The sequence below is a fragment of the Ptychodera flava genome, chromosome 11 (assembly GCF_041260155.1).
Source record: "Ptychodera flava strain L36383 chromosome 11, AS_Pfla_20210202, whole genome shotgun sequence".
Taxonomy (NCBI): Eukaryota; Metazoa; Hemichordata; class Enteropneusta; family Ptychoderidae; genus Ptychodera; species Ptychodera flava.
In genome coordinates, this window is record NC_091938.1 from 2,740,259 (window position 1) to 2,765,132 (window position 24,874).

General features: G+C 36.6%; 2 protein-coding genes across 5 annotated transcripts in view; one reads left to right on the plus strand and one right to left on the minus strand.

Moving 5' to 3' along the window:
• LOC139143257 (nephrocystin-3-like) overlaps positions 1-4,867 on the plus strand; it is a 43,532-nt gene extending 38,665 nt beyond the window's left edge. For all 4 annotated transcript variants that reach the window (XM_070713442.1, XM_070713443.1, XM_070713444.1 and 1 more), the window contains one exon: positions 91-4,867. In XM_070713442.1, coding sequence (XP_070569543.1) covers positions 91-372 — 282 coding nt within the window. In that variant the 3' untranslated portion in view covers positions 373-4,867. The remainder of the gene's footprint in view (positions 1-90) is intronic.
• A 2,475-nt stretch (positions 4,868-7,342) lies between these two features.
• LOC139143259 (ubiquitin-like modifier-activating enzyme 5) lies at positions 7,343-22,769 on the minus strand. The gene is made up of 12 exons (XM_070713447.1): positions 22,485-22,769; positions 21,909-21,954; positions 20,847-20,936; positions 19,910-20,019; positions 16,518-16,604; positions 15,149-15,233; positions 13,675-13,779; positions 12,194-12,321; positions 11,197-11,332; positions 10,927-11,005; positions 10,378-10,490; positions 7,343-10,120 (listed from the first exon to the last, which is right to left on the minus strand). The coding sequence occupies exons 1-12, from the start codon at positions 22,625-22,627 to the stop codon at positions 10,049-10,051; spliced, it is 1,194 nt and encodes a 397-aa protein (XP_070569548.1). The 5' UTR covers positions 22,628-22,769; the 3' UTR covers positions 7,343-10,048.
• Between the last annotated feature and the right edge of the window lie 2,105 nt (positions 22,770-24,874).

A 24,874-nucleotide genomic window follows, 5' to 3' on the forward strand; every position in this document is an offset into this window, starting at 1 on the left:
ACCAGACAGGAGCATTTACTATTGATAAGTGTATGTCTTTGCTTTGCTGCATTTTGAAGATACATTGTTATTTTCTTTTAATGTGAACAGAATAAGCATACAGAAGCACTGCCACTCTATGAGAGAGCTTTGAAGATTTATGAAGATGCTTTGGGTCCAAATCATCCCAGAGTTGCAGAAACATTGCGTAATCTGGCTGTTCTCAGGTATGAACAGAATGACTTTGAGACTGCCGCCAAGCTCTACAGACGAGCCACTGATATCAAGGAGTTGGAGCAAGGTTTTGGAAATAAAGCGCCATCACGCAGATCATCCACATGTGGAGCATCAACAATGAGACATATACCTGTGTTACAGGCATTTTACACATAGTAGTGAACTTGTGTGTTTTTTTAGACATTGCTGTTACAAGCTTTCCTGTAGCTCAAATGAAATACAATGGTGTAGTTGCATTAGGTTGAGTGTGAATGGATATTCATAAATTGCATGGTTCCATTTGAAACCAAACATAGCTCATGTGAGACCTGTAAATTTTGTACATTGAGTATTTTATGTTAGAGTGTCATGTTTTGTCTAATGTACAAAGTGGGCCGTCCCTTAAGGTAAGATGCACCTGGAGGACAAATATTTGGACTCTGGAATTTGTACAATAGTTGGCTAGTCTGTCACTTGTATTGACTCATTTTAAAGTTAGTTGTGGAAATGAAGTTTTCACTGACTCGTCTTTGTGAAAATGGAACAATATGATTTTCCCCCCAGAGTTTACATAAGGATAGTGGCCATTTCAAGTTTCAAACATCAGTAAAGTTTAGCTAATTTGTTTCTCTAGTACCAAAGTTTGGACATTGACCCCTTATTTTTTTTATTCCCAATTTTGAAAGAGAATGGTTTGAAGTTTCCCTGTGGAAAGTTTGAGCAGAGATTAAATTCTTTCAGTTTTGAGGCATCTTTTACCTGAAAGAGCATTTTGGTGTACATAAACTGTCAGTACATGGGTAAGCAAGTGTGGTGATTCACAGAGTAAGATCATGCAAATACTTGCTTAGACCAATTGATATACAGTGAACAGTAGAATAAGTACAGGACTACCAGTCTATACAGTGGGACCACTTGACTACTCTAGCTGGTGGTCTTTGAAATCAACAAGTACAAAATAGATGTACTTAATCCTGATGTATTCACCGACGTCAAAACTAGAATTGCCTTTCAGCTGGTGTGTATTTTCTTGCTTGCTGGTTTCACAGCTGGCCCCAAATGACATTGTTGTAACGTTTTATCTATCAGCAAGAGACAATAACAATGTTATTCAATACAGTGTGAATGACATCCTTAAAAGACATAATAATACATGTAGGATATTGTCTTCTAATGAAGGCAATAATATTATTACTTCCTCCCAATGCCCAGTCATCACTGAAGGTACAAGACTGTTACTATTAATTATGATGTAAGTAACACTTTGGCCATGACCAAGAAGAGATAATATATTTATTAACCAGCAAGGACCATACATTTTGTTGAAGTCAGATGACAGTTTGTACCAGCCTTGTTGGTATGTTTGTAAATAGAATCTATAAGCAATGTGTATTTAAATCATAGCCTATAAATAACCTTTTCTTTGTTCTCCTGCAAGACAAGTTTTTAAAGTTACAGATAAATAACATATATGTACTTAATTCGGATATATGAGATCAAGCTTTGTTTTGTGTGTGTTTTGGGTTGTTTTTTGGTCAAACTGTGAGTAATGTGAGGAGCTGGCATCCTCTTTAAATATGGAAGTGGCAGCATGGCAGAAATAGATTGGTTATTTAAAGGACTCTGTCACATTAGAAGTGAAGTGTAGTGGCATAGTCTTTCTGTGGCATCTTTTAAACGTGATTGCAATACCAACAGTGAATATATGATCTTGCAATTGTGCACTGATCTTGTGAAATTGATGAGAAAGTCATATCATTTTCTGGAGGTCTGTTATGAATTTAAGTCATGAAGGTTAAAGGTATACAGTCACCTGTAATCTAAATATGCCCATATATGGTCAAAGGGGCATTCCTTGGTATTCAAAATGCCCATGTGAGGGTGCTGTTTTTAAAAAGTGGCCACCTGCTTAAAATCTGTGATTGGTTAGATTTTCTCTTTCCATGGTAACTGTGGCAAAATTGGAACAGGTGACAGTATACCTTTAAACTTTGGTCACTGGTACTCTTGTAGACTGACCTAGGCTAGGTGGTTCAATTGTGTTCAAACATTAGTGAGTGTATATGGCACTGCCTGGTGTTAGTGAAACACACCTTAAAGGGGAAGTTCACCAAGGATGATTTTTACCTATGTGCTAGCTTTGTGGTCACTTACCCCGGAAAAGCATATTTTCGCCATTTATAACTTGCACGATTTTTACAAAAACCGATAGAAATGGTACAGGAAGTTGCCCATGTAATTTGAATCATGGGAAAAAGCGCCAAGCTTGGAGCTTGCATAATGTGATATGGAAGGCACCATTTTCCCATGGGTATGGCATTGTCCACTCACCCATGCTTAAACCGGGCTGTGCGTATTTACATAACTTTTGTTTATACTGAGTATCCTTGCATAAACGATGAATCACTTATAATAAACTGTCCACTGTCAGATTTTGTGTTGCTGTTTACTACTGTGTTACTGTGAGTGGACAATGTGGGGGCCATACCCATCCGAAGATGGTCCCTTCCATATCACATGATGCAAGCTCCAAGTTTGGAGCTTTTTTCCCATGATTCAAATTACATGGGCAACTTCCTGTACTATTTTTATCGGTTTTTGTAAAAAATCGTGCGAGTTATAAATGGTGAAAATAGCTTTTCCGGGGTAAATGACCACAGAGCTACCACATATGTAAAAATCATCCTTGGTGAACTTCCCCTTAATTTTGTTGACTTTCTTGAATAGTATCAGTCAGCACAATGAACATGCCACTTCAAACAATGGCAGTGGAACATCTGAGGTCAAGGTCAATGCCAAGACCCCCCTCCCCCAATGATTGCAGGGTTCAAATATTGACTGTTGACATTGAAATACCATCGTTAAAAAATGTTGCAATAAAAGTGACATTCAGAAGATTTCAAAGTAGATGATTAGCTGTGGTTCACTGCATTTACATTATGTGACATTGTAAAATTTAAAATACATGTATGCATCCCATTTGCACCCACTTATTTTAAAGAAGAATATTCCATTCAGTAAGAGGGGGAGCAGCTTCATTATTGTATCCAAGTCACAGCCATTCCATGTATCTATAAATTATTTATGTCAACATAGATGATATTTTTCTACTATGAAAGATACAGATTGTATTTGTCTAAATGTTGTATGGTTTACAATGTTTAGAGGTGTATAATTCTATCGCCTTTATTCTGTTAAATGTTTAGAAGTCTTCCTAGACATGTTTTGAGATGATACATTTCTTTTGACTGAAATACAGTGTAGCAGTATAAACAAAGATATCATTGGCCAATAAAATCATGTGATTTGTATAAGCCAATTAAAATCCAGAGTTTTGGAAGATGGACTACACAGGTAGTCAAGAATATAATAGTCTTTGTTCTATCACTATTTATTTATTGTTTTCAACTGTTTGATAGAGAAAGAAACCTTGTAAAGTTCAGTGTATCTTTGAATAGCATGTGTGACCTGAAAATTTGAATTGTCACAAGTTAACCTTTGCCCTTTGCCCTGCCAACACCCATTCAGAGGTCATCTTAATTCAAAGAGACAGGAGAGGGAATTTTTTCCTTTTAAAGACATACTGGCTGATTGCTTTGGAAAACTTGCACCAGGACAAACAAGGCATCACTACAGTGGTGTTCAACCCTTATTCTATCAGGCCTGTCTCTTGCAATCTGTTGAATCATTGAGAGAAGCATTGAGCCAAAAGCTTAACATATTATCACGGACTTAACATGTATGTCATTGTGTGTAAGTAAAGTGTAACTATGTTTTCATGGTCCTCCAAATGCTGGTCTTTGTTAAAATGCAACATATGGGCCACAGTAGTTTGAACCAGCTTGACCTTATGGTGACATGTGAACTTGGCAGGATAAAGAGTTCATATATGCACAGCTAGAGTAACCATGATGTAGGGTTGGCAGAATGGGGAGTTAAGTCTGATTGGAATATTGGTATGGGCAAAGATAGAGGGACTTCACGTTCATGCAGTACATTATAACAAATTGTGTGATAGCTGAAAATTGCAAATTCTTGTCCTGCTTCAATAACAAAGTATGATGAAACAATAACTACTTAGCCTGCTAACACAGCGTCTACATACCTCAAATGCACCCATATTGTTATCATTTGAATTCCAGGCCAGACCCAAATTCACACATCAACAGTTATTACATTGCAGTCTACACATGTACAGGCTGAGGTGACAAGCTGAATACTGTGTATCTCAACATGCTTTGGGGAGTAGAACAAGAAACAGGAATTGATATTCAGAGGGAAAATAGTCACAAATCATCAAAAGTAGAGCTACTGGCTCTTTAAGGTGGTCACTGTGTGAGAATGGAGTACTGCTGTGCTGTATGATCATTGCTCATAGCAATGAGAGAAACCAGGGCTGGAGAAACCCAAGGGTTACAACTTGTGAAGTTTTAGTAACTTTGTGATTGTAATGTTATATATTGCTGACTTCTAAGAATGATCATGATTTTAAATTCCTGTACTACAAATTTATATTCACTTTAAAAATCTTTGATATTTGATCACAAACTGTATATGATTATTAATTTGTTTCTTTTAAATGCAGATATTTTTGTATTCTAATTATCTACATATCACTCTATGAAAATCAAAAAATCATTTTATGTGTAATAAATAGCAATTTATATGATAAGGAATGGCTGTTTGTGTCAATCTGTGTATTTCATTCATACACACACAGCAAGCAATGACAGCAGTCTGAGATAGGTGTAGCTACTGCTACAGCTAAATTCTTTTAGCATGTCATGAGTATAACTGCCTCACATGCTTTTGTGTAGTAGATAACTTCAGCTCATGATTTGTTACCAAATCATGATGTACACCATGATGTACACCATACAAGAGTCTTTTGCAAGATTCTTTAATCGTGGATACAAGTGCAGTCATTTTTCACTCTAAATTTTTATACACATTGTGTTTCAAAGGATAGTAAATTTCAGTATCACTGTATCAGTGGACACACCAATAACATAGGCATGAATATAGATATTTGACCTTTGACCTCACAGCTGTTGAATGCTAACATGGAAAATCTGACAAAAATTTTGACATTCTTTTGAAATGGAATATACTATGTTTTTGATTAATGCCAATTGAAATGGTATGATCCCAATGTAACACAATGTGTGGGGACCAGTCTATGAGCTCATTTGAAATACTTCTGCTGAATAACTTCAATTTCTTCAATGTGTGGGTTGAATTTTTATTCTCAGACTATTTCTTTACACTTAGCCGATGTGCTTGCTGGTTATCTATGGCACGTGATCACCCGCACGCAACCCAACACAAGTACAAGGCAGTCTGAAAACACTGTATTTTCTACTCATTTGTAAATTTGAACATACCAATTACTTATACCAGAATATATGTCAAGAGTACAGCATACACATATTTATTATCCCTCAATACCACATTTCATGGACAATATGACTGTTGTGCAATGCAATCAGACATAAATCCAGGTATTTATGAGTAACCGTTTATCTAGTTTACTCTTAAATCACCACATTTTGGTAAGTTTTGGCAGTGTTCAGTGTTGTAAGCTAGCTTTCATTGGAGCAACACCATTGACTGCAATTCATAAAGACAAAATGAACTTTAAAGTGGAACGCGCCTTGGGGACAGATAGTTGGACTCTCAAATTTCTACAATTCTTTTCTGATCTACCACTTGTTGGGGGCTCATTTAAAGCTCTTGGAAAACAAAAACCTTTCACCGTGTTAGATTTTCGAAAATAAAAAAATTTATTTTCCCCATACAGTTTACACAGGAATGGCGGCGAATTTTGAATTTCAAATATCACAAAATGTTTGGTAATTTGTTTCGATAGTTCCAAACGCACAGTGAACCCCAATTTTTGATAAGAGAATGTTGAAAGTTTCATACAGGAAAGTTTGAGTGAGAGTTTAAGGCTTTCACACTTTCGAGACGCATACTACCTTAATGATGAAAAGACTGCACAAATCCTGTGTTCGTACGTTCACAAGTTTCAACCTAATGAGGCAAATATTCCAATGTTGTATCTGCAGATGTTCTTTAGATAACACACGACAGGTGGCATTCAAACTAATATGTAAATTATCTATAGTTGACCGAATCATTACTAGTATACTGGTAAAGAAGTTTACCAGGTGTAAAAACAAGAGTTGACAGAGATTAAAATAACTGGGCATTATCTGTGACTTGATGAAAGTTATGAACTTAGTGAGAAAATATGGAAAAACCATTACGGTTGGTTTGATTTTATTAATGACAAGTTGAATTCAAAGAAGTTGCATATTCACTGCGGCCTTGTGTTATGCGCTCTGTGGATCAGTAACTTAAATATATTATACAATTGTACCGGTAACCTATGGAGTTTCAGTAAGTTTCGGTATCATTTGACACGGAGTCCAATAATTTTGACATGTAAGTACATTAACTGAAGGTGTTATTGGACGCTATCTGACATTTGTCCTCAAAACACCTTCACATCAACACAGGGAAAAAGGAGAGATGATTTTACATTTTTTAACAAAAAATTCTAAACATTCAGTACTTCACGAAGGTAATAGTGGATAATCCAAAACCTGTGAATTTGAGTGAAATTATGCTGCTGACCTACAATTTCTACCATATGCACTTCGCTGCGTGGGTTGAAATTTCATTCTGTGCACTTAGCAAATGCGCTGAACGTGTTCCAAGTTTGCTTGTGATTTGGGCATCCCAAAAACGCTTTAATTTTGATTTTTTCCCTGTTATATAAAAATTAAACTAAAAAGGTTTATAATAATAAGGTTATTCACAAAATACCGGGATTAATGTCCAAGTACATCGTACGCTACAGTATTGTCCTCCACACTTCACGTCTTGGACAATACCTCCGCTGCACAATGTACTCGGACATAAATCCCGGTATTTTGTGAATAACCGTATATTACAGTACAGAATGCCATCACATCCCTGACACATTTAAGTGATGCTGTCTACTACTGGTAAGATCTGACTGATCATACTTTTGCAAAATTCTAAACTTGTAAACGCCATTCTTTTCACCTTCACAACCCTGTTAATGTTATTATAGCATGAAGTCATACAAAAAAGATAAATAAACACACACACAAATAAATAAATAATAAAATATCTATTGAACCACTGACAAAGATTGATAACTTTACACCTGTTATGTTTTCATCTTGACATCACATGTAATACTGACATTCCAAATCAGCTTTCAACATTTCAACATGACACACCACAGTATTGGTGAGCAGTGTGTATTTTATTTTACACAAGACAAAGACATAAATTATATAGCTCATGACTATGTGGACATTTCAAGCCTCTGTCCTTGGCATCCCTATTGTATGTCATACAGCCAAAATACTGCTAAATTTGCCATGTGACAAAGTTGGATTTAATTTCAAAGTATTTCAGTTTTCTGACGAACATAAATTATTCAAAAAAAATAGACAAAAACTGTGTTTTTGAACACAGAGGTGTTACCATCCTCAATCAGACACAGAATGTCACTTTCATAATTCTGAGAGAGTGGAAACCTTGAAGGGAAATTTCATCGTATAAATCAGCTGAAATGATGAACAAACATGTTCAATGTTCAGTTACTCAAACAATTAGATTTCATATACATTTATTACAGCTGAAAATGTTTCCTTTGTCATTTTTACCCTCCTTGACAACTACATAGTATTAAGCGCAGCGATACTAACCATTGTCTACCAAATCAGTGCTGTGTACAGCACAGCACTGTAGAAATTGAATACAGTTCAACCATTGTTGTAGTGAACTTGACTTTCTATGCCATCCATATGCTATGGACAGCACAATGACATCAATGAAATGTGTTCTACTTGGGAAATGCCTTGTAGTGACTCAAATCTCTTCAGATTCTTGGATCTGTATTTAAGACATGAAAACTGTTGCAGTTGAAAACCAAAGCTCCAACAAGCTTTACATCTTGCAGGTTAATCCAGCCACCCTCCATCAGCGTGGATGACATTGGCTGGACAATCAATGTCAGTCACATGGTTCAATGATGAAATTTATATCCCTATTGAATAGGAGACAGATTCCATTACAGTCTGGAACCAACAATATGCAGCACAGCAGCTATATACTAATCAGTGTATACTAATCTACCGTACTCGTCCGAGTATAAGCCCCTGCTCGTGTATAAGCCCCCCTACTGATTTCAGAGGATTTTAGAAAATGCATTACATCCGTGTATAAGCCCCTACCCTAGTGTAACTCAAATACAGAAAGGCTAGGAGAGTATATTTGGTCATTTAACTTGGCAAAATTACTTTAAGATAATAAAGAAACCATTAAATGATGTTAAAACAATGGGAAACTGGAGTTCCCTTGACAGAACGTACGGAAAATGACACGTTTTCCCAGTACTATCTTGATTCTTTGACCCTACTCACCCCCGTCGCCTAAATAGAATAGTCTCACTCACGTCGGCCATTGTTCATTTTCATGCACAGCCTAGCCACGATGTTTTCATGCTTGAAACATGCAGTTTCTTTTGTTTGAAGCAATTATCCTTTCATTTGTGAAGACTTTTCCTGGTGACTATTACAATTTTCACTGCTATGTTGTTGTTTTCACAAGATGTAGACAGTTTGATACTGGAATATTGAGTTGCCTTTCCGTGTAAGCAATGCATGCCTGTTCACATTACTATTGATCAGCAGCATACATGACGTCTTTGTTTCAAGTTTGGGGGTTTTTTGACTCAGAATTTCACCAAAATGTCACTTCTGTGTTCAGAGATTGTACAATCAGTTTCTTTGGATGTGTAAGTCGATTTTGAAAGCGATAGAAAGATCGAGTGGTGTTGAAAAAAATCGTGCATAAAATTAGCATAAATTATGCGTCCATGCTAGATAACATGGGGTTGCTCGAGTATAAGCCCCTACCCTAGTTTTACAGCTGTTTAGTGTTGCCGAACCGGGGCTTATACTCGGACGAGTACGGTATATACAGTGAAACCTTAATAAAATTTCACCTGTCTGTTTAGGACACCTCAGTCTATATTTAACACTTTTTCCATTCCTGAAGGTGTCCTTAATAGATAGGTTTTACTGTACTGTATACTAACCAGTGTACACTGATCAGTATACCACTCAGTGTACACACCAACTGACATCTCATTCCAGGGTCTATGCTTACATGTATATTCTGTTCCTACATGAAGTGTTCATAAGATATGGCCAAGTTTCAGTAGGTGTACGTCATTTGCCTTGATGTTTGTAGAGTTGTCTTACAATCTGATATCTCATATCAACAAGTTACTTTACAATACACATTACAAAGTACATTGAAATGACTGTACCTCCTATGATACATCTAAAGGTGATTCAATGTGTAGATATTTTCATACCATTGACTTGAGGTGGAATACATTTCTGATTTAGGCTATGCAGTATGCTACACTGACATCATCAGAACAATTGTCTCTATACAGACCTAGTCAAAGTAGACATTTTTTCAAGTCACTTCAAACTTTTACACAGTTGGTCATTTGCCTAGTCAATTCTTCTTAAACCATTTGCCGTTGTACTTTGCACTGGGCAAAACAACATTGATACTATACTCCCCATTTTCTGCACATGGGTCAAACCATACTATTGTTCACACTGGAAGTATACCACATTGTGTGGGTGGTGGAATGGTAACAGATGCTTCAATCTGGCTATTTGCAAAAGCTGAGTTGTTTGATTGCATAAATATTCAAGAATTTAAAAACATTGATTTTGATCAAGCATTGAAGCAGAAGCGATGGCTATGATTAGTTCTTAAAATCTAATATTCACATAGATTTCATCTTTGCCATTAAATCTTCAAGACTTTCACCAGTATCTCCGACTTCCTCTGCAGCGTCCTGGTGAAGGAAAAGAAACAATTTAATGCAGAGAGAAAGAAGTTGGAGTTTATTATTTACATTGACACAATATGTTGAGAGATCATGTAGATATTTCTCGGGAATCATTCAATGAAAGTATCTGCACTCTTCAATGTTGAACTTCACTATGATCTCTACAGTAGCTACTGATTGTGTTACAATCATTATTACAGTCAAAACGTATTCATGGGATCCATCACATATTCTGAATAAAGTCTCTTTTAAGCTGGACTTACTGTCTTGTTGGGATCTGGTACATCATAAGCATACTGAAGACCTTTGGGCAATGATGGTGGATTGACATCTGAAGTGGATTCATCTTCTTGTGGATCTGACACTAATTCAATACCTATCAAGAGGAATGGGATGCATAAACTCACTGAATGATTGCTTGATATTAAACTGGAAAGCTTCTTAGTGAAAAGATTTTTCTTAAAAATCAGACTCTTGCAGTTTCTGCCATAGAACAGCTTGTATGAAGATCATTCAGATAACTAAAAGAAAGATGTAATTTCCGTTTGCAAAAATCAATAATTATCCACTCATCCTTTTGACTTGATGCCAGAAATTTCAGTGATTTTGAATTTTAAATTCAATAAATTTCAGACAATGTAGTTTCTTGATACAAAACTTGACAGGGTGAACCCTGCTTGGTTTTGCCCTTTGATTTCAATGTTCACGGGAGAAACATGAACCACTCTGAGAACTGCCACTGGCAGATGAACAGTCATACTGTAATACTCTACGGTAATCTTCTTGTATATCAATATCATCTACAAACTCACCAAATTCATTTGTTTCATGCAAGACTTCTTCAACTTTTTCTTCAACATTTTCTTCTTTTGGTTTAGCTGCCTCCTTTTCCTTTTAAAAAACCAAAAAAAACATCAATTTCACTGTAAGAGAACAATGTTAATATTAAGGTTATAATCCCTCTACACTTCGATCATAGCAGCAATTTTATAAGCAAAGTTGAAACTGTCTCAAAGATGCAGTTTAGATGTTGATATGGGTGTGACTTAATTTAGAGAATTCCAAGCCTTTGTGACACTGACCTTGAATTCCTGTTGCCTTTTCCTGCAAAAACTGTCATCACAGTTGGGATTTGGTTTCATTGTCATCATGGGAAAGAAATCTGTCATAGCACTGTATCCAAGATAGTAACTAACTGAACCAAACTCTAGCAGATATCTGAGAATGTACAAAGTAGAGAATGTTGACAATATAGCATACTTGGGATTTTTATCTGATGGTTTGTAAGAATATGTCATCAAGAGCATATTACTGTGTTGTTTCAATACACAGGCATCACTAAAATATTAAATCAAAGAGAATATATCACACTTGTCGATTCATCTGGTATTTAAACCTCTTAATCAGAATTGTTTGTTTAAATCGGAAGTTACAGGACTGTGGGCGCACAATAGGAGGATTACAGATGACGCGGCCATTTGCATACACTGGGTGGAAGTTTTTGAATTCTCATAGCATCGCTTTAACCGTATGTGACATGCAAAGAGGGGTCAAATGGTCCTACAGAGAACACATTTTGAAACATAAGTGTTTTCCAACAAAAAACAGAACATTTTTGCTGTTTCTTTTTGATTCAAGTTTTGTCGCTATATAATCACAGACATATGCAAGATTCAATGACAATGATCACCTGAATCACGGCAAAATTATGGGATTCTGGGACCAAACACGGCACGTCCAATCAGTAGCATGGCTTTTTTACATTTGCATAGATTTACGATAAAACGAGGAAGTTCCTGTTTTAATCAACAGTTACCCCGCTTCATGGCTAGTTCAAAATTTGGACAGCAAAACAGGATAGAAACAAAAAACGAATAAACGCAGTGAATATTCTGAGATGAAAAGCTGCTGTGTGTCAAGTGACTGTCATATGAAATCTACAAGACATTAATTCATTTTTACAGTTGTCTTGACGATGGATATTCAGCTATTATTACTGTGGACCAACATGAATTGTGAACAAACCAACTTTGAGAAAATTAAAAACCAACAAAGAGCTGTGAATACTTCTAAACTTACTTGAGCGTATTTTGAACAAGAAGACCTGCCACCACACCCATGGTTGTCGGTAGACTTGCTGCACAGACTCCTTCTCGTTTCAAAGTCTTTTCATCAATGTTTTCAGCGACTACAAGAGGCGGGGCACACTGCAAAGATGGAAAACAGATGATAAAATGATCTAATTCTGGAAAAGATCTCTGGATTATGCATCACAGCAGTGAGCAGTGTACTCTTTAAGTTAGTATGTGCCTCGAAAGTAAAAGATTTAAACTTTGCTCAAACTTTGCTCAAGGAATCATTCAACTTTCTCTTTCGAAATCAAGAATAAAAATTGGGGTCACAGTGCAGAGTTACCAATATTTGAAATTAAAAATGGCCGCGATCCCTGTGTTAATTCTAACACAGGGATGGATAAAAATAAAATTTTGTATTTTCAAAAAACTAAGACGTAAAAGTGTTCTTACGCCAAGAGCTTTAAAATGAACCCCTACAAGTGGTAGATCAGAAAAGAACTGTAAAAGTTTGAGAGTCTGACTATCTGTCCCTGAGGCATATTCTACCTTAATGAAATCAAAATAGATTTGTCATGTCTTACGACCCATCAAAGGTACAAAAGTGACGACTGTGACTGGTCCAATATTGGTAATGTCATCTCAAAACATAATTATAGCATTCTGGTATCTAAACTTGGATTTACATTGAACCCACACAAGCCAATCAATCATTTAAAGGTATACTGTCACCTGTTCCAATTTTGCCACAGTTACCATGGAAAGAGAAAATCTAACCAATCACAGATTTTAAGCGGATGGCCGCTTTTTAAAAACAGCGCCCTCATATGGGCATTTTGAATACCAAGGAACGCCCCTTTGACCATATATGGGCATATTAGATTACAGGTGACTGTATACCTTTAAGTGACCAGTGTATGTATTGCTGATTAGTCTGTCCATGTAAACATTATTTTAGATATTTACAATTTTATCTGGAGATGTTCAGTATTTTGTGAATACAAGGTTGTGATCACATTTTATCTGAAATATCTGTAGAAGTCAGATCATTCTACAGAACTTAAGCTGGTTGGTTTGTTGAGACTACAGCTGTTGGAAGAGCTAAGTGAATGAAATTAATGTTAGTACATAATGTATTAAATTTCAGAATTCACAATGGATTAATACCAACAAAAATGCACCTGAACAGAATAACATAAAATTTTATTTTTGTCTTTGAATGCTTTTATCTGCCACACGATGGCTTTATGAAACATATGGAAGTCCGTTCCTTTGTTTCTTTTTGTATTTTTTTTGTAACAAACATAGCATGCTCTTCCAGGACTTACCCGACATCTGGCGATTTTCTTCCTCAGATCTTAAAGTCATAATCAGAGTCAGGAATTCTGAAATGACTGGCACTAATCTAATACTGTGAAACTCTATATGGAGGTAAAGTTCTATAGAAGGCAAAAAAATACAGTTGAGTGAGGAAAGCTATAGACTTACTGCAAAGCATGCAGTCTCGCCAGGTTTTACCAGCTGTATATGGCCTGATACTGCATTTTCACTAACACCAGATTCTATCCAATTCTGGTTTAATTCATTACAAGCCTGCAATGGGAATGAAACCATGAATTAGTTTACTTCCTGAAATTGTACATAAACAGGATTCTAATTACATCTCATTAAAAGCTAAATGACAACCTGGAAAGAAAACTGGTTTTCTTTGGCTTCTTTATTCTAAAAACATTGCAGTTAATACCATTTTTACACACAGCATACTTCTTAAGGATGTCACTTTACCAACAAACTGACAAAATTACATTGGAAACAGTCTCTGACTGTTGTTGTACGGCTAATGAAAGCTGGATAGTGATTGAAATTTCAGTTTAAAAAATCGCCGCCATTGCAGGCAATGTTGATTTGATTTTCTTGGTTTTACAAAGAGATCAGAGTGATATTGAGAATTGACTGTGTCTACTTCACACACAACAACCAGTTCAATGTTGTAGATTTTACAGTTGGTATGAATATAAATCATTGAAATCTAGTTGCTAGCTGTTTACTTTGAGTTCAAAATGGACAGCTTGGTTTTAGACTATCACCGTTGTGAGCAGTTCATGTTCTTGATAAGAGATTTATTTTCATCAAAATACTGCATGTAGTACGTATGAGTGATTATGAGATCAACAATATGCTATAAGGTTGATTGTATTGATTGGGTGTTTTACCATCATACGATTACATCCACAAAGTAGAATATGTCACAGCTTGCTCAGCATATTAAAAAATAAATAAAGAGTTATTAAAAACACTGTAAAATGTGTGGATAAAAACAACATGGTGGATCATAAAGAATAATAACACGAGAAGCAAGAGCAATAAAAAAACCCACAGACATTTCCAGTACAACTCTTTATCATTGACAAAGATCACAACAAAAACATTTGGTTTTCATCACTCTAATGTTTTTTTAGTCTTCTGCACAGTATATTGTCAGTTTCCTCATTCAAGCTGACTGATTATAGACCAGCATGATGAAACACAATTCAGCTGATCATCGGAGGAAGACACTTACACATGCATGTCACAGAGCACCCATCAACCAGCTGTTACATGCTGATCTTATTCATCATACATCATCAAATCTTATAATCATCTGCTTGTGATCTACTTTCTTCATAAAACTGAATTATCACTTTACATGATCTGATTAAATTCATGAGTTATTTTGCGGAAGATCCTTTCCTCTACCATAAATTAGGTCTGAGTGGTCACTAGTGGACTAAAATAGTATTGCACATTAACCACTACAAACCTAGAGAGTGCTACTAATTTGGGTTAGGGAAACAGTAAGAAGCTAGGGGTCCCCAGAAGAAACTCCCTATTGTGTCCACTAATGTTCACTTGTGCCATACAGAGCACCTCTAACTGATGATGAATTTTGAAAAATAATAACTGCATTGTCTGCATCACTTACTGTATTAATTGCCATCCTAGCTTCAAAGTTATCAACACAGCTGAGTATTAAGTCGGCTGGTCCATCTCCCTGTAAATTACCATGGCTGAAAAAACGATCACTTTGTGAATACAACTACTTAAACAGCTACAGGGCTAGTGTGTAGTGTCCAGGAAGTTTTTCTATGATTAATTTGACAGAAACTTTGTTCTTTATATTGAATTATTTTGAAACAGCCAATCAGGTAGAGAATTGTCCTGGTTTGGACTCCCTAGGTTGCTGGAAATAATTACATACCAATCAGGTATGACCTTCAGAGCTGATGCACATTGCTAAGAATTACACATTCTGCAAATGCAATGTCACTGTTGACGGACAAAAACAAGTAATATAATGGCGTAAATGCTGTATGAAACAGAGGACTGCAGTGTGTGGGTGATGTACTACATTGACTTATGACAGAACTCTGCGCTGTAAATTCTGTTGATTTTGCATTAACTTTGAAGTAGCTGTTCAAATGAAACGCAATGGCTAGAGGTACAACATAGACAAAGTACTGTCCTGACCAAATACCTTGTTAGCAGCTCATAAGGTAGTAGAGGGTCCTACTACCTTATGAGCTGCTAACGAGATTGGCAGAACAAATTAATGAAGGGGATTAGGGAGGGCAATTAACAGATATAGACTGTTTTCTTTGAAATACTATCCACAGATAGCTAGGGTAAAGTAATAGGCTCACACTAGACACAGGTAAGGCTTGTATAATGAAAACAAAGTTTAATACTATAAGGTGTATTTTGTGAATAACCTTATTATTATACACCTTTTTAGTCCAACTTTACTTGAAAAAAGTCGAAATTAAGGCGTTTTTGGATGCTTCTGCACTGAGCGATCGCGAGCAGACTTGGAACGCGTTCAGGGCACAGAATGAAATTTCAACCCGCGCTGCGCAGTGCGCGTGGTAGAAATTTTATGTCAGCAGCATAATTTCACTCAAATTCACCGGTTTTGGACTGACCATGATTTGCTTTGTGAAGTACTGAATGTTAAGAAGTATTAATTGTTGTAAAAATGTAAAATATTCTCTTCTTTTTCCTCGCGTTGACGTAAAGGTGTTTTGAGGTCAAAGGTCAAATAGCGTCCAATAACACCTAAAGTTATTGTACTCCGCGTCAAAGTTATTGGACTCCGCGTCCTCTGATACCGAAACTTACTGTACGACGAAACTCCATAGGTTACAGACATAGGTGTATAATAAAGGACATTTATTGATCATATTCATAACTTCTAGACGAATATTGCTCACCAGACCCTGTGGTACAACATAGACAAAGTACAGCACTGTAGATTCAAATGAAATTACACTGACTACTTAAATGGCTAAACTTACCAAATTCTATCCATAAAATGTTGAAAGTTTTCCACTGTTGTAATATTATAGTTATTAACTTCAAATTGTACATCTGGATTTATATCCCTGAATAATAAAGAAAACAATATTATTAACGTATAAAAAATATTCATACATAAAAGTAATCTGGGCTCTCTCATAAATGCACTTTATTATACATTGACAGTATTAAAGCCTGCATTATGTCCACAAATGACAATCCTATGATCCTAAGGGTAAGATTAGAAAGAGTAACATTTTTTGCATATATTGTCTTACAGTCCTTGCCTCTACATTCCTGAACTCTTCTGCAATTTGTGTCACTTGGTTATTTAATTCAGCTGTCAAAATCTATCAAAAATAAGTCATCGTTGATGACACAGTCCTCACTTGTTAATGGGTACTTTGATTACAGGTCCTCAGAGAGGATAGAGTCCTCTTCATTAGGTCTGTGATAAAAATACTTTTTAATAAATTCGCTTAATACATGTGTGAGTTGTAGTTCAGGACATGAAAAAAATCGTAATAAAATGGCCACACGGTGGCCATATGGATTGTATCACAAAACAAATCAATGTGCATGTGCATGACATAGGTCAATGTCCTTGTACCAAGTTTGAATAAAATCGGTAGAGATATGCCTGAGTTATGGCTTTGTACATGAAAAAATCATAACAAAATGGCCGCACAGCAGCCATATTGGATTGTATCACAAATCAAATTAACGTGCAGTATGTATGACATAGGTCAATGTCCTTGTACCAACTTTGAATAAATTCGCTTGATACATGTCTGAGTTATGGTTCTGGACATGAAAAAACGTAATAAAATGGCCACACGGCGGCCATATTGGATCGTATCACAAAACAAATCAATGTGCATGTGCATGACATAGGTCAATGTCCTTGTAAAAAGTTTGAATAAAATCGGTAGAGATATGCCTGAGTTATGGCTTTGTACATGAAAAAATCATAACAAAATGGCCGCACAGCAGCCATATTGGATTGTATCACAAATCAAATTAACGTGCTGTATGTATGACATTGGTCAATCTCCTTGTACCAACTTTGAATAAATTCGCTTGATACATGTCTGAGTTATGGTTCTGGACATGAAAAAACGTAATAAAAATGGCCACACGGCGGCCATATTGGATCGTATCACAAAACAAATCAATGTGCATGTGCATGACATAGGTCAATGTCCTTGTACCAAGTTTGAATAAAATCGGTTGAGATATGCCTGAGTTATGGCTCTGTACATGAAAAAATCATAACAAAATGGCCACACAACGGCCATATTGGATCGTATCACAAAACAATTGATGTGCATAGCTATGACATTGGTCGATGTCCTTGTACCAACTTTGAATAAAATCTGTTGAAACCTGCCTGAGTAATGGCTCTGTACATGAAAAAATCATAATAAAATGGCCGCCTGGCGGCCATATTGGATTGTATCACAAAGCAAATTGATGTGCATATGTATGACTTATAGGTCAATGTCCTTGTACCAAGTTTGAATAAAATCAGTTGAGATATGCCTGAGTTATGGCTCTGTACATGAAAAAATCGTAACAAAATGGCCGCATGGCGGCCATATTGGATCGTATCACAAAAAAAATTGATGTGCATATCTATGACATTGGTCAATGTCCTTGTACCAACTTTGAATAAAATCAGTTGAAACATGCCTGAGTTATGGCTCTGTACATGAAAAAATCGTAATAAAATGGCCATCTGGCAGCCATATTGGATCGTATCACAAAACAAATCGACGTGCATCTGTACAACATATGAAGTAATCCTTGTACCAAGTTTGAATGAAATCGCTCCAGGCATCTCTGAGATATCTGCGTGAACAGACGGACGCACAGACGCAAGCACGTACGCACGCACGGACATGACCAAACCTAGAAGTCCCCCCGGACGGTGTCCATGGGAACTAAAAATAGTAGGGGAATCAACTCCACCTGCCAAAGTTGCAACATTGTTGATGCCTAGCAGGAGATCAGACGCTGGCACCAGTGTTTGTAGATCGGGTGGTGTTGTTTTGACCTCGTGTGATCTCCTGCTAAACAATGTTTCAACTTTTGCTGATGGAGTTGATTCCTCTATTACCGCCTAGCTGATGATTGCACCTGACAGTGTTATATAATACAGTCTTTCCTCATAAAATGTAATTAAAAATACTGCAATTATACGGTGTCGCTCAAAGTTGATCAGAATGGGTATATACCAGTATGGGTTACCAATGATCAACAATAAATGTTGTTTCTATCTGTTCAGTGGAGGCAAATTCTACGTTGATGTTATGACAATGATTTCTGCACAGTACAACCAGAAAAACGACAAGAAATATTTAAACCAGAAAAACAAGAATGACAAAAGTAATTAAGGTCTGAAACTTTAGGTACTGGAGGTCAACTTTAGCAATATGCATAGCAGAAACAAGCCCCTCTTAGTTTGAGTATAGACGGTCTTCCCCCTCTACTGTCTATGGTTTCAGCAGGTCTGTTAATATGTAACAGTTCATAAACAATGACAGGAAATGACTCAAGATCAGTGGAGTTGGCCTGTTTCTTACTGGCATGCCATCACTCCTGCACATTTGCAGGATTTCACTTTTTCTTACCTCATTTGCACATTTTTGACACTGATGTGTTCATTTGAACAAATTCACATCTCAACCCCTGCATCTACCTGTACACCAAATACTGAGATGGTAGCTCTGGCAGTATGGGAGCCTTTGTGTGTGACGGACATACATCCGCACATACATACCCACAAATATACAGACATACAGACACCACTGACTCATCATATAAGCTCTTTTTGGTATTTATACACATCGATTTTTACTGCTGTTCTTATCAGTTTTTCGGTACTAAAATGCAATTGGTTGAAAAGTATATATGGGCATCATTGATGGCAGATGTTCATAAATTGATGGTACTGAAATACTAAGAAGAAAGACTGAATTATTTTATCAAGAACATTAGAGATTATGAGGAGGAATCATGGGTCAGTGGGTAGAGCAGTGGACGCAGGATCTAAGGAATTCAAGCCCCAGGCATGGCTATGGTGTTTTGTCCTTGAGAAAGGCACTTTATTCCTCATTGCTTCTCCCCACCCAGGAGTGATGGGTAACCTGGTAGGACAGTGGTTGTAATGTGTGCGTTTAGCTCTGCTGCGCTTATTGGCTGCATAGGTAAGCTGTTGTTTGCTCCCCAGGGAGTTGAGTGGTATCAAATTAGGTCCAGTGACCAGGGGTAATAATAATTGTAAAGCGCCTTGAGCAAAAGTTGTGGATATGTGCGCTATATAAGAACCCATTACTATTATTATTATTATTATCATTATTATTATTATATATAGAAATTGTTAACTCACCTAAGAGTCCTTTCAGCTGCTTCAACTTTACTAAGTCCTGCTTGATGTGGTTGGAAGAACAATCGATTCATATTTGCTAGTTCTACTTTATCATAGTCAAACAAAAGAAGCTGTTGATAAAAAATACACCATATAGAACAGTTTTGTACATTTGTTTGACACTTTTTGAAGAGTTTTATGAAAATTTACCCGAACATTAAATATTTAAGACCAGTAGCTGTAACTTTTCATAATTTTTTTCACTATTTTTTTTGTATGTCAATTGTTCTCATGGTTATACGCAAGACATGATAAAACACCACCAGTTTACCTTCTTAACATAGTCACTGTGTCTATACATGTAGAATGTGGTGCTGTTATTGTATATATTTGAATTCTATTCAGGACCAAAAATCACGTGTCAACAATTAACTTTGAAATATACACAGTACGGTTGTGTTGACAAGCTGAATACAATGAACTGTTTCTAAACATGCTTTAGGGATTAAATAAGAAACTGTATTTGACATTAAAACCAAAAATAGTGAAATAATCATTAATCATATCCCACTCCATTAAAAGGGATACAGTCGTCGGAACTGCGCCTGTGCAAGTTTCTTGTTTACAAACAATGTATTTTGTGCACGATATCTAGATGCACCTCATCATCATAGCTGCAACATCTAAATTATGTGATGTAGATTATGACAGACATGTTTTAACTTTCGTCAATCACCATTGTACCTTGGATAGTGTTTTACATTGGTCGTATGGGTCCCATACAACCTTAGAGCAAAGTTCAAACGACTGTATCCCTTAAACATACCAAGGCAGCCACCACACAGACTGACTTAAATTAGGCCACCTGCCACCAAAGGCCAAAAATATAGCGGAATAAAAGAAAAATGAAAACATTATGAGAAGCTATTGTCTCTTTAACAATAGGTTTCAAACTAACCTTTCCTATTCCACATCTTGTCAGCATCTCTGCTGTAACACTGCCTACACCACCGACGCCAACAACAGCTACAGTGAAGTCACGGATGCGCTGTGGAAAAGGAAATAAGGGATGCATAACAAAGTTTTCAGTTGCTGACATAAATCTGTAGATAATGTTGAAGACAGTGATTATTGATAGATAACAAATATTTCAAAGGTTGAAAAATACAACTAGGTTTTTATCAAGATTTAACCCCATGTAGTGTCTATACACAAACAATTAGTCAAACCTTCCTCAAAGCAGCATCTTGGCTATGCAGTGTAACCTTAATCATGGTTGATATTTGACTCTGCAATTATGTGCCGAAATGGCAAAATTGAGGAGAAGAAAGTACAGTATGTAAATTTCAAATTTTGAGCAGACGCGCTTCACAGACTGTTATCAGTCAGCATGATACAATCAAACAGCACCAGGGCAAAGCATAGACCCTCCAAATTGGAGGGTCTATGAGCAAAGGTCATTATATCATTAACTTCTCCAAATTCGCTGTCAGTTTTTACTAATTTAGTGTGATCCACATGGAAAGTTCTTACTTACTTCATGGGATCCACACAGAAAGTTGGAAAATCAAATAGTGACTGTTGGTACTTTAAGAGACGTAACAACAGACAACGCACTTTAATAAGATGTTTAGGATCTGCAATATCACACAGGAAAGAGGGGAGGAACTGTCTTCAGAATGAAGGGGGCAGGGGCAAGAGAGGATGAAAATGCCAAATTCTCCGTGAAGATGTGGCCAGACAGACTTGCGAAAATTCTTTGTTTTATTTGACCTCCATATCAATAGAATTTTATTACAAGACACCTACAAGTACATCCTGGCGTCAACATGAAGCATAAGACTGATGAAGTTGACTGAGTCACATTACAAATCAAAACTATTCCTGGGGAGTATTTTTCTATTTCTTTATTACGATGAGGCACCCTAACACAAACAGATTACTACCATACACAAGGGACTGAAGACAGTATTCTACAGGTGTGATTAAAGTACTTCAATGTGTTCTATCCCGAACTCACCTCATAGTTGTCAACGATGCCCATTCTCTTCAATGCCATAAGCCGACTGATAGAAAGGAAAAATATATATTATATCAGATTTACAAATTTACAAGGCTTTCTTTAGCCTAACCAGATTTAAACAGTCTTGAGGAGAGGGGTCCAATGATGATGCGGTCTTTCGTGCAAAGCTGCGCGGCTGAGAACTTATCCAACACTACTAGTACTGACTGCCTTGTATACAAAGCTAAACATGTAATAAAGTTCCCTAATAGATTTCGAATCTTGCCGCATACCCATGGTTACAATAACGCTTGAGACAGCCATAGTCTAACACTAGCATAGCTACACAAGCTGTGAACATGGTTTGCTTCTCCCTCCGTGCTCGTACTAGTAGTATTGAAGACAACCTCCCCCGTACTTGGAAATTGGTTGGTCCCTAAGTGGATCCCTACCATATGGAAGCATTCCAGACATGTTTTCGAGGTCCGAAGTTAATCTCTAAACAGAATATATTGTTTACTCATTAGTTTTTGTTTGTTTGTTTTTTTATTTACTACGATAACTAGTGATTTTCAAAAGCAATGAAACGCTTACCTGTACGGGTTGCTGTCGACTACTTCCGCACTCATTTTCTCGATCTTGTGTCTCACAGTGTTCGAGGACTTGCTTGCGCGTTCCCTCGATAACTCCTCCTCCAGCGATTTTATCCGAGACTGTAACTCCTCCACAGTGGCCATCGTTGATGCCTTTATCACGATAGATGACCTCCTACGGCTTGATTTGAATTTTGTTCGGTTTCTCGGTGCAGCTGGCGGTTTGGGTTCTCAAGCGAGTCTGAGATCAACGTGGCTTCCGTGTTGTTGTGATGTTGTTCGGCTGTTCGCTACTACTTTACTCGATAACTCTACTGGAGCATTGAGCTATATTTCTGAAGTTCAGTTACAAATAAGGAGAACACTTAGACTATTCTGATGTGCTATGATTATTTTATGTTTTGGATATAACAAATTTTCTATTATTTCGCATGGTACATTTAAGCTAAACGGAAAATTGAGGAACTGCACATAGAGGGCGCGCTTCACTTTCATGCGTTAGCGCCAGCCGGGGATAGAGAGCCGGGTGCTCCCTCGAGTTGTAAATGTGGTATATGCAGAAAGAGCGGGCTTTAATATGGGAACTCTCGAGAAAAAAATTGACTTGACGAACCGAAAAGGTCTTTATTTAGTCAGTGAGAGTTTTGCATAATATGAAAGACATGCTTAATCTTTTCTAATCGCGAGCGAACGAAAAGATTCCAGGAAGGAACACTATGCCTTTCAACATGTTCAAATATTTACAGTTTTGTACGTATTCCCGTTAGGCCTAAGCTTAGCCTACATGTATCATAACAGTGGGCTGCCGTGTGGAGACATATTACAGTTGTTAAATATAGTGTTTTCCAGGTAATAAAAGTTATTATATTTCAGCGTTTACATTTCTCAAATAATTCCCAAACGATACAACTGAAAATCAGCTTATTTCTCTACTAGAAGGATTATATTTTTACTTTATATAGGCCTAAACAGAGAAATGCCTAGTTATATTTATTGTTAGCTACTATTATTATACTGTAGTACTTTATCTTTATTGGAGAATATTTGAAAAAAAAAAACAAAAGGGTCAGAGGTCAGTGATTATTTTGTAACTGACACAAAGGCCAAAGTAATTAAATTATTTGTTTTGCGTCCCTACCCGCCTAGGTTTTTAAGGTTTTCATGAAAAACACACACAGTGTATTTGAATAGGAAATTTTAGGACATACCCGCTTAGCTTTTCTGAACTAAAATTTTGTTACAATTTTGTATTTGCTGCAATCAAATTACATTGTGTTAATTTTCTTGTGTGTGTTTTTCAGCCGCTTAGGAACTGGTCAGCTTCTTCAGCGGGGGGGGGGGGGCGGTGGATTCATAGGGGGTCACCCTGTTTTTGACTTTGGTGATAGAGGGGGGGTTTCACCATGTTTTTGAAATGCCCAATAGGAGGGGGGTCAGTGTGTTTTTGAATTTTGACACAGGCTCATCATTGCCTAAAATGCTAGTGTCACCCGCAAATTTCATCATTCAGTTGTATTTTTCGGCGCGCCCTTCGGGCGCGTAACTTTAATAATCAGTCATATTTTTCAGCACGCCCAACTTTAACATATCAAGCATACATATATCAGAGATATCTGTATGTTCAATATTTTTCAGCGTGCTCTTCAAGCTCATTACATTAATATATCAGACATTTTTCAGCACGCCCTTCAGGTGCATGATGACTTTAATATACAAGGCATATATATCAGAGATATCAGGATGTTTCATATTTTTCGGCGCGCCCTTCGGGCGCCATACTTTAATAAATCAGAGATATATGTCAGAGATATCTTGATGTTTGCTAAGAGAAAGTGATAAAATCTGCATTTCATATGAAAAGGATGACAAATTTCTGATACTTTTCTGTTCTCTCTATGAGAATTCAGTATGAGAAAGCAACATGCACAAATATTTCACAATATATATTTGATACAGTGACTTATTTAAGAGATAGAAAAATGACAAGATATCTTTCCTTCTCATTGATGGAATTATTTTCCTTTGTGTCTCAGGTTTTCTGTAGAAAGATTTTTTTATGAACAAAATAACAGTTAAAAAAGGCAGTTTTTGTCATTATTAGCTGTGCTTTTATGGTTTCGATGTTACAAGAAAGGTCCTCTCAGACACTGTACTAATCAGATTTGGCTAAAAAAGCTCTCTATGGCTCCTCAGGAGTTAGCAAGTCTTAACACCCATCAAAGTTTTTGATTCACTGCTTTTTCCTCTTTGATATTAATGATTGACATCCATTTCTGTACAACAGTTCAGGACATCTGGTTAAGCATAGAAAGTGTGAAATACATTCACAGCTCATTCAAAATACAGCTGATTCAAAATGTACTGTATTCAAACTTTAAGATTGACACTTTG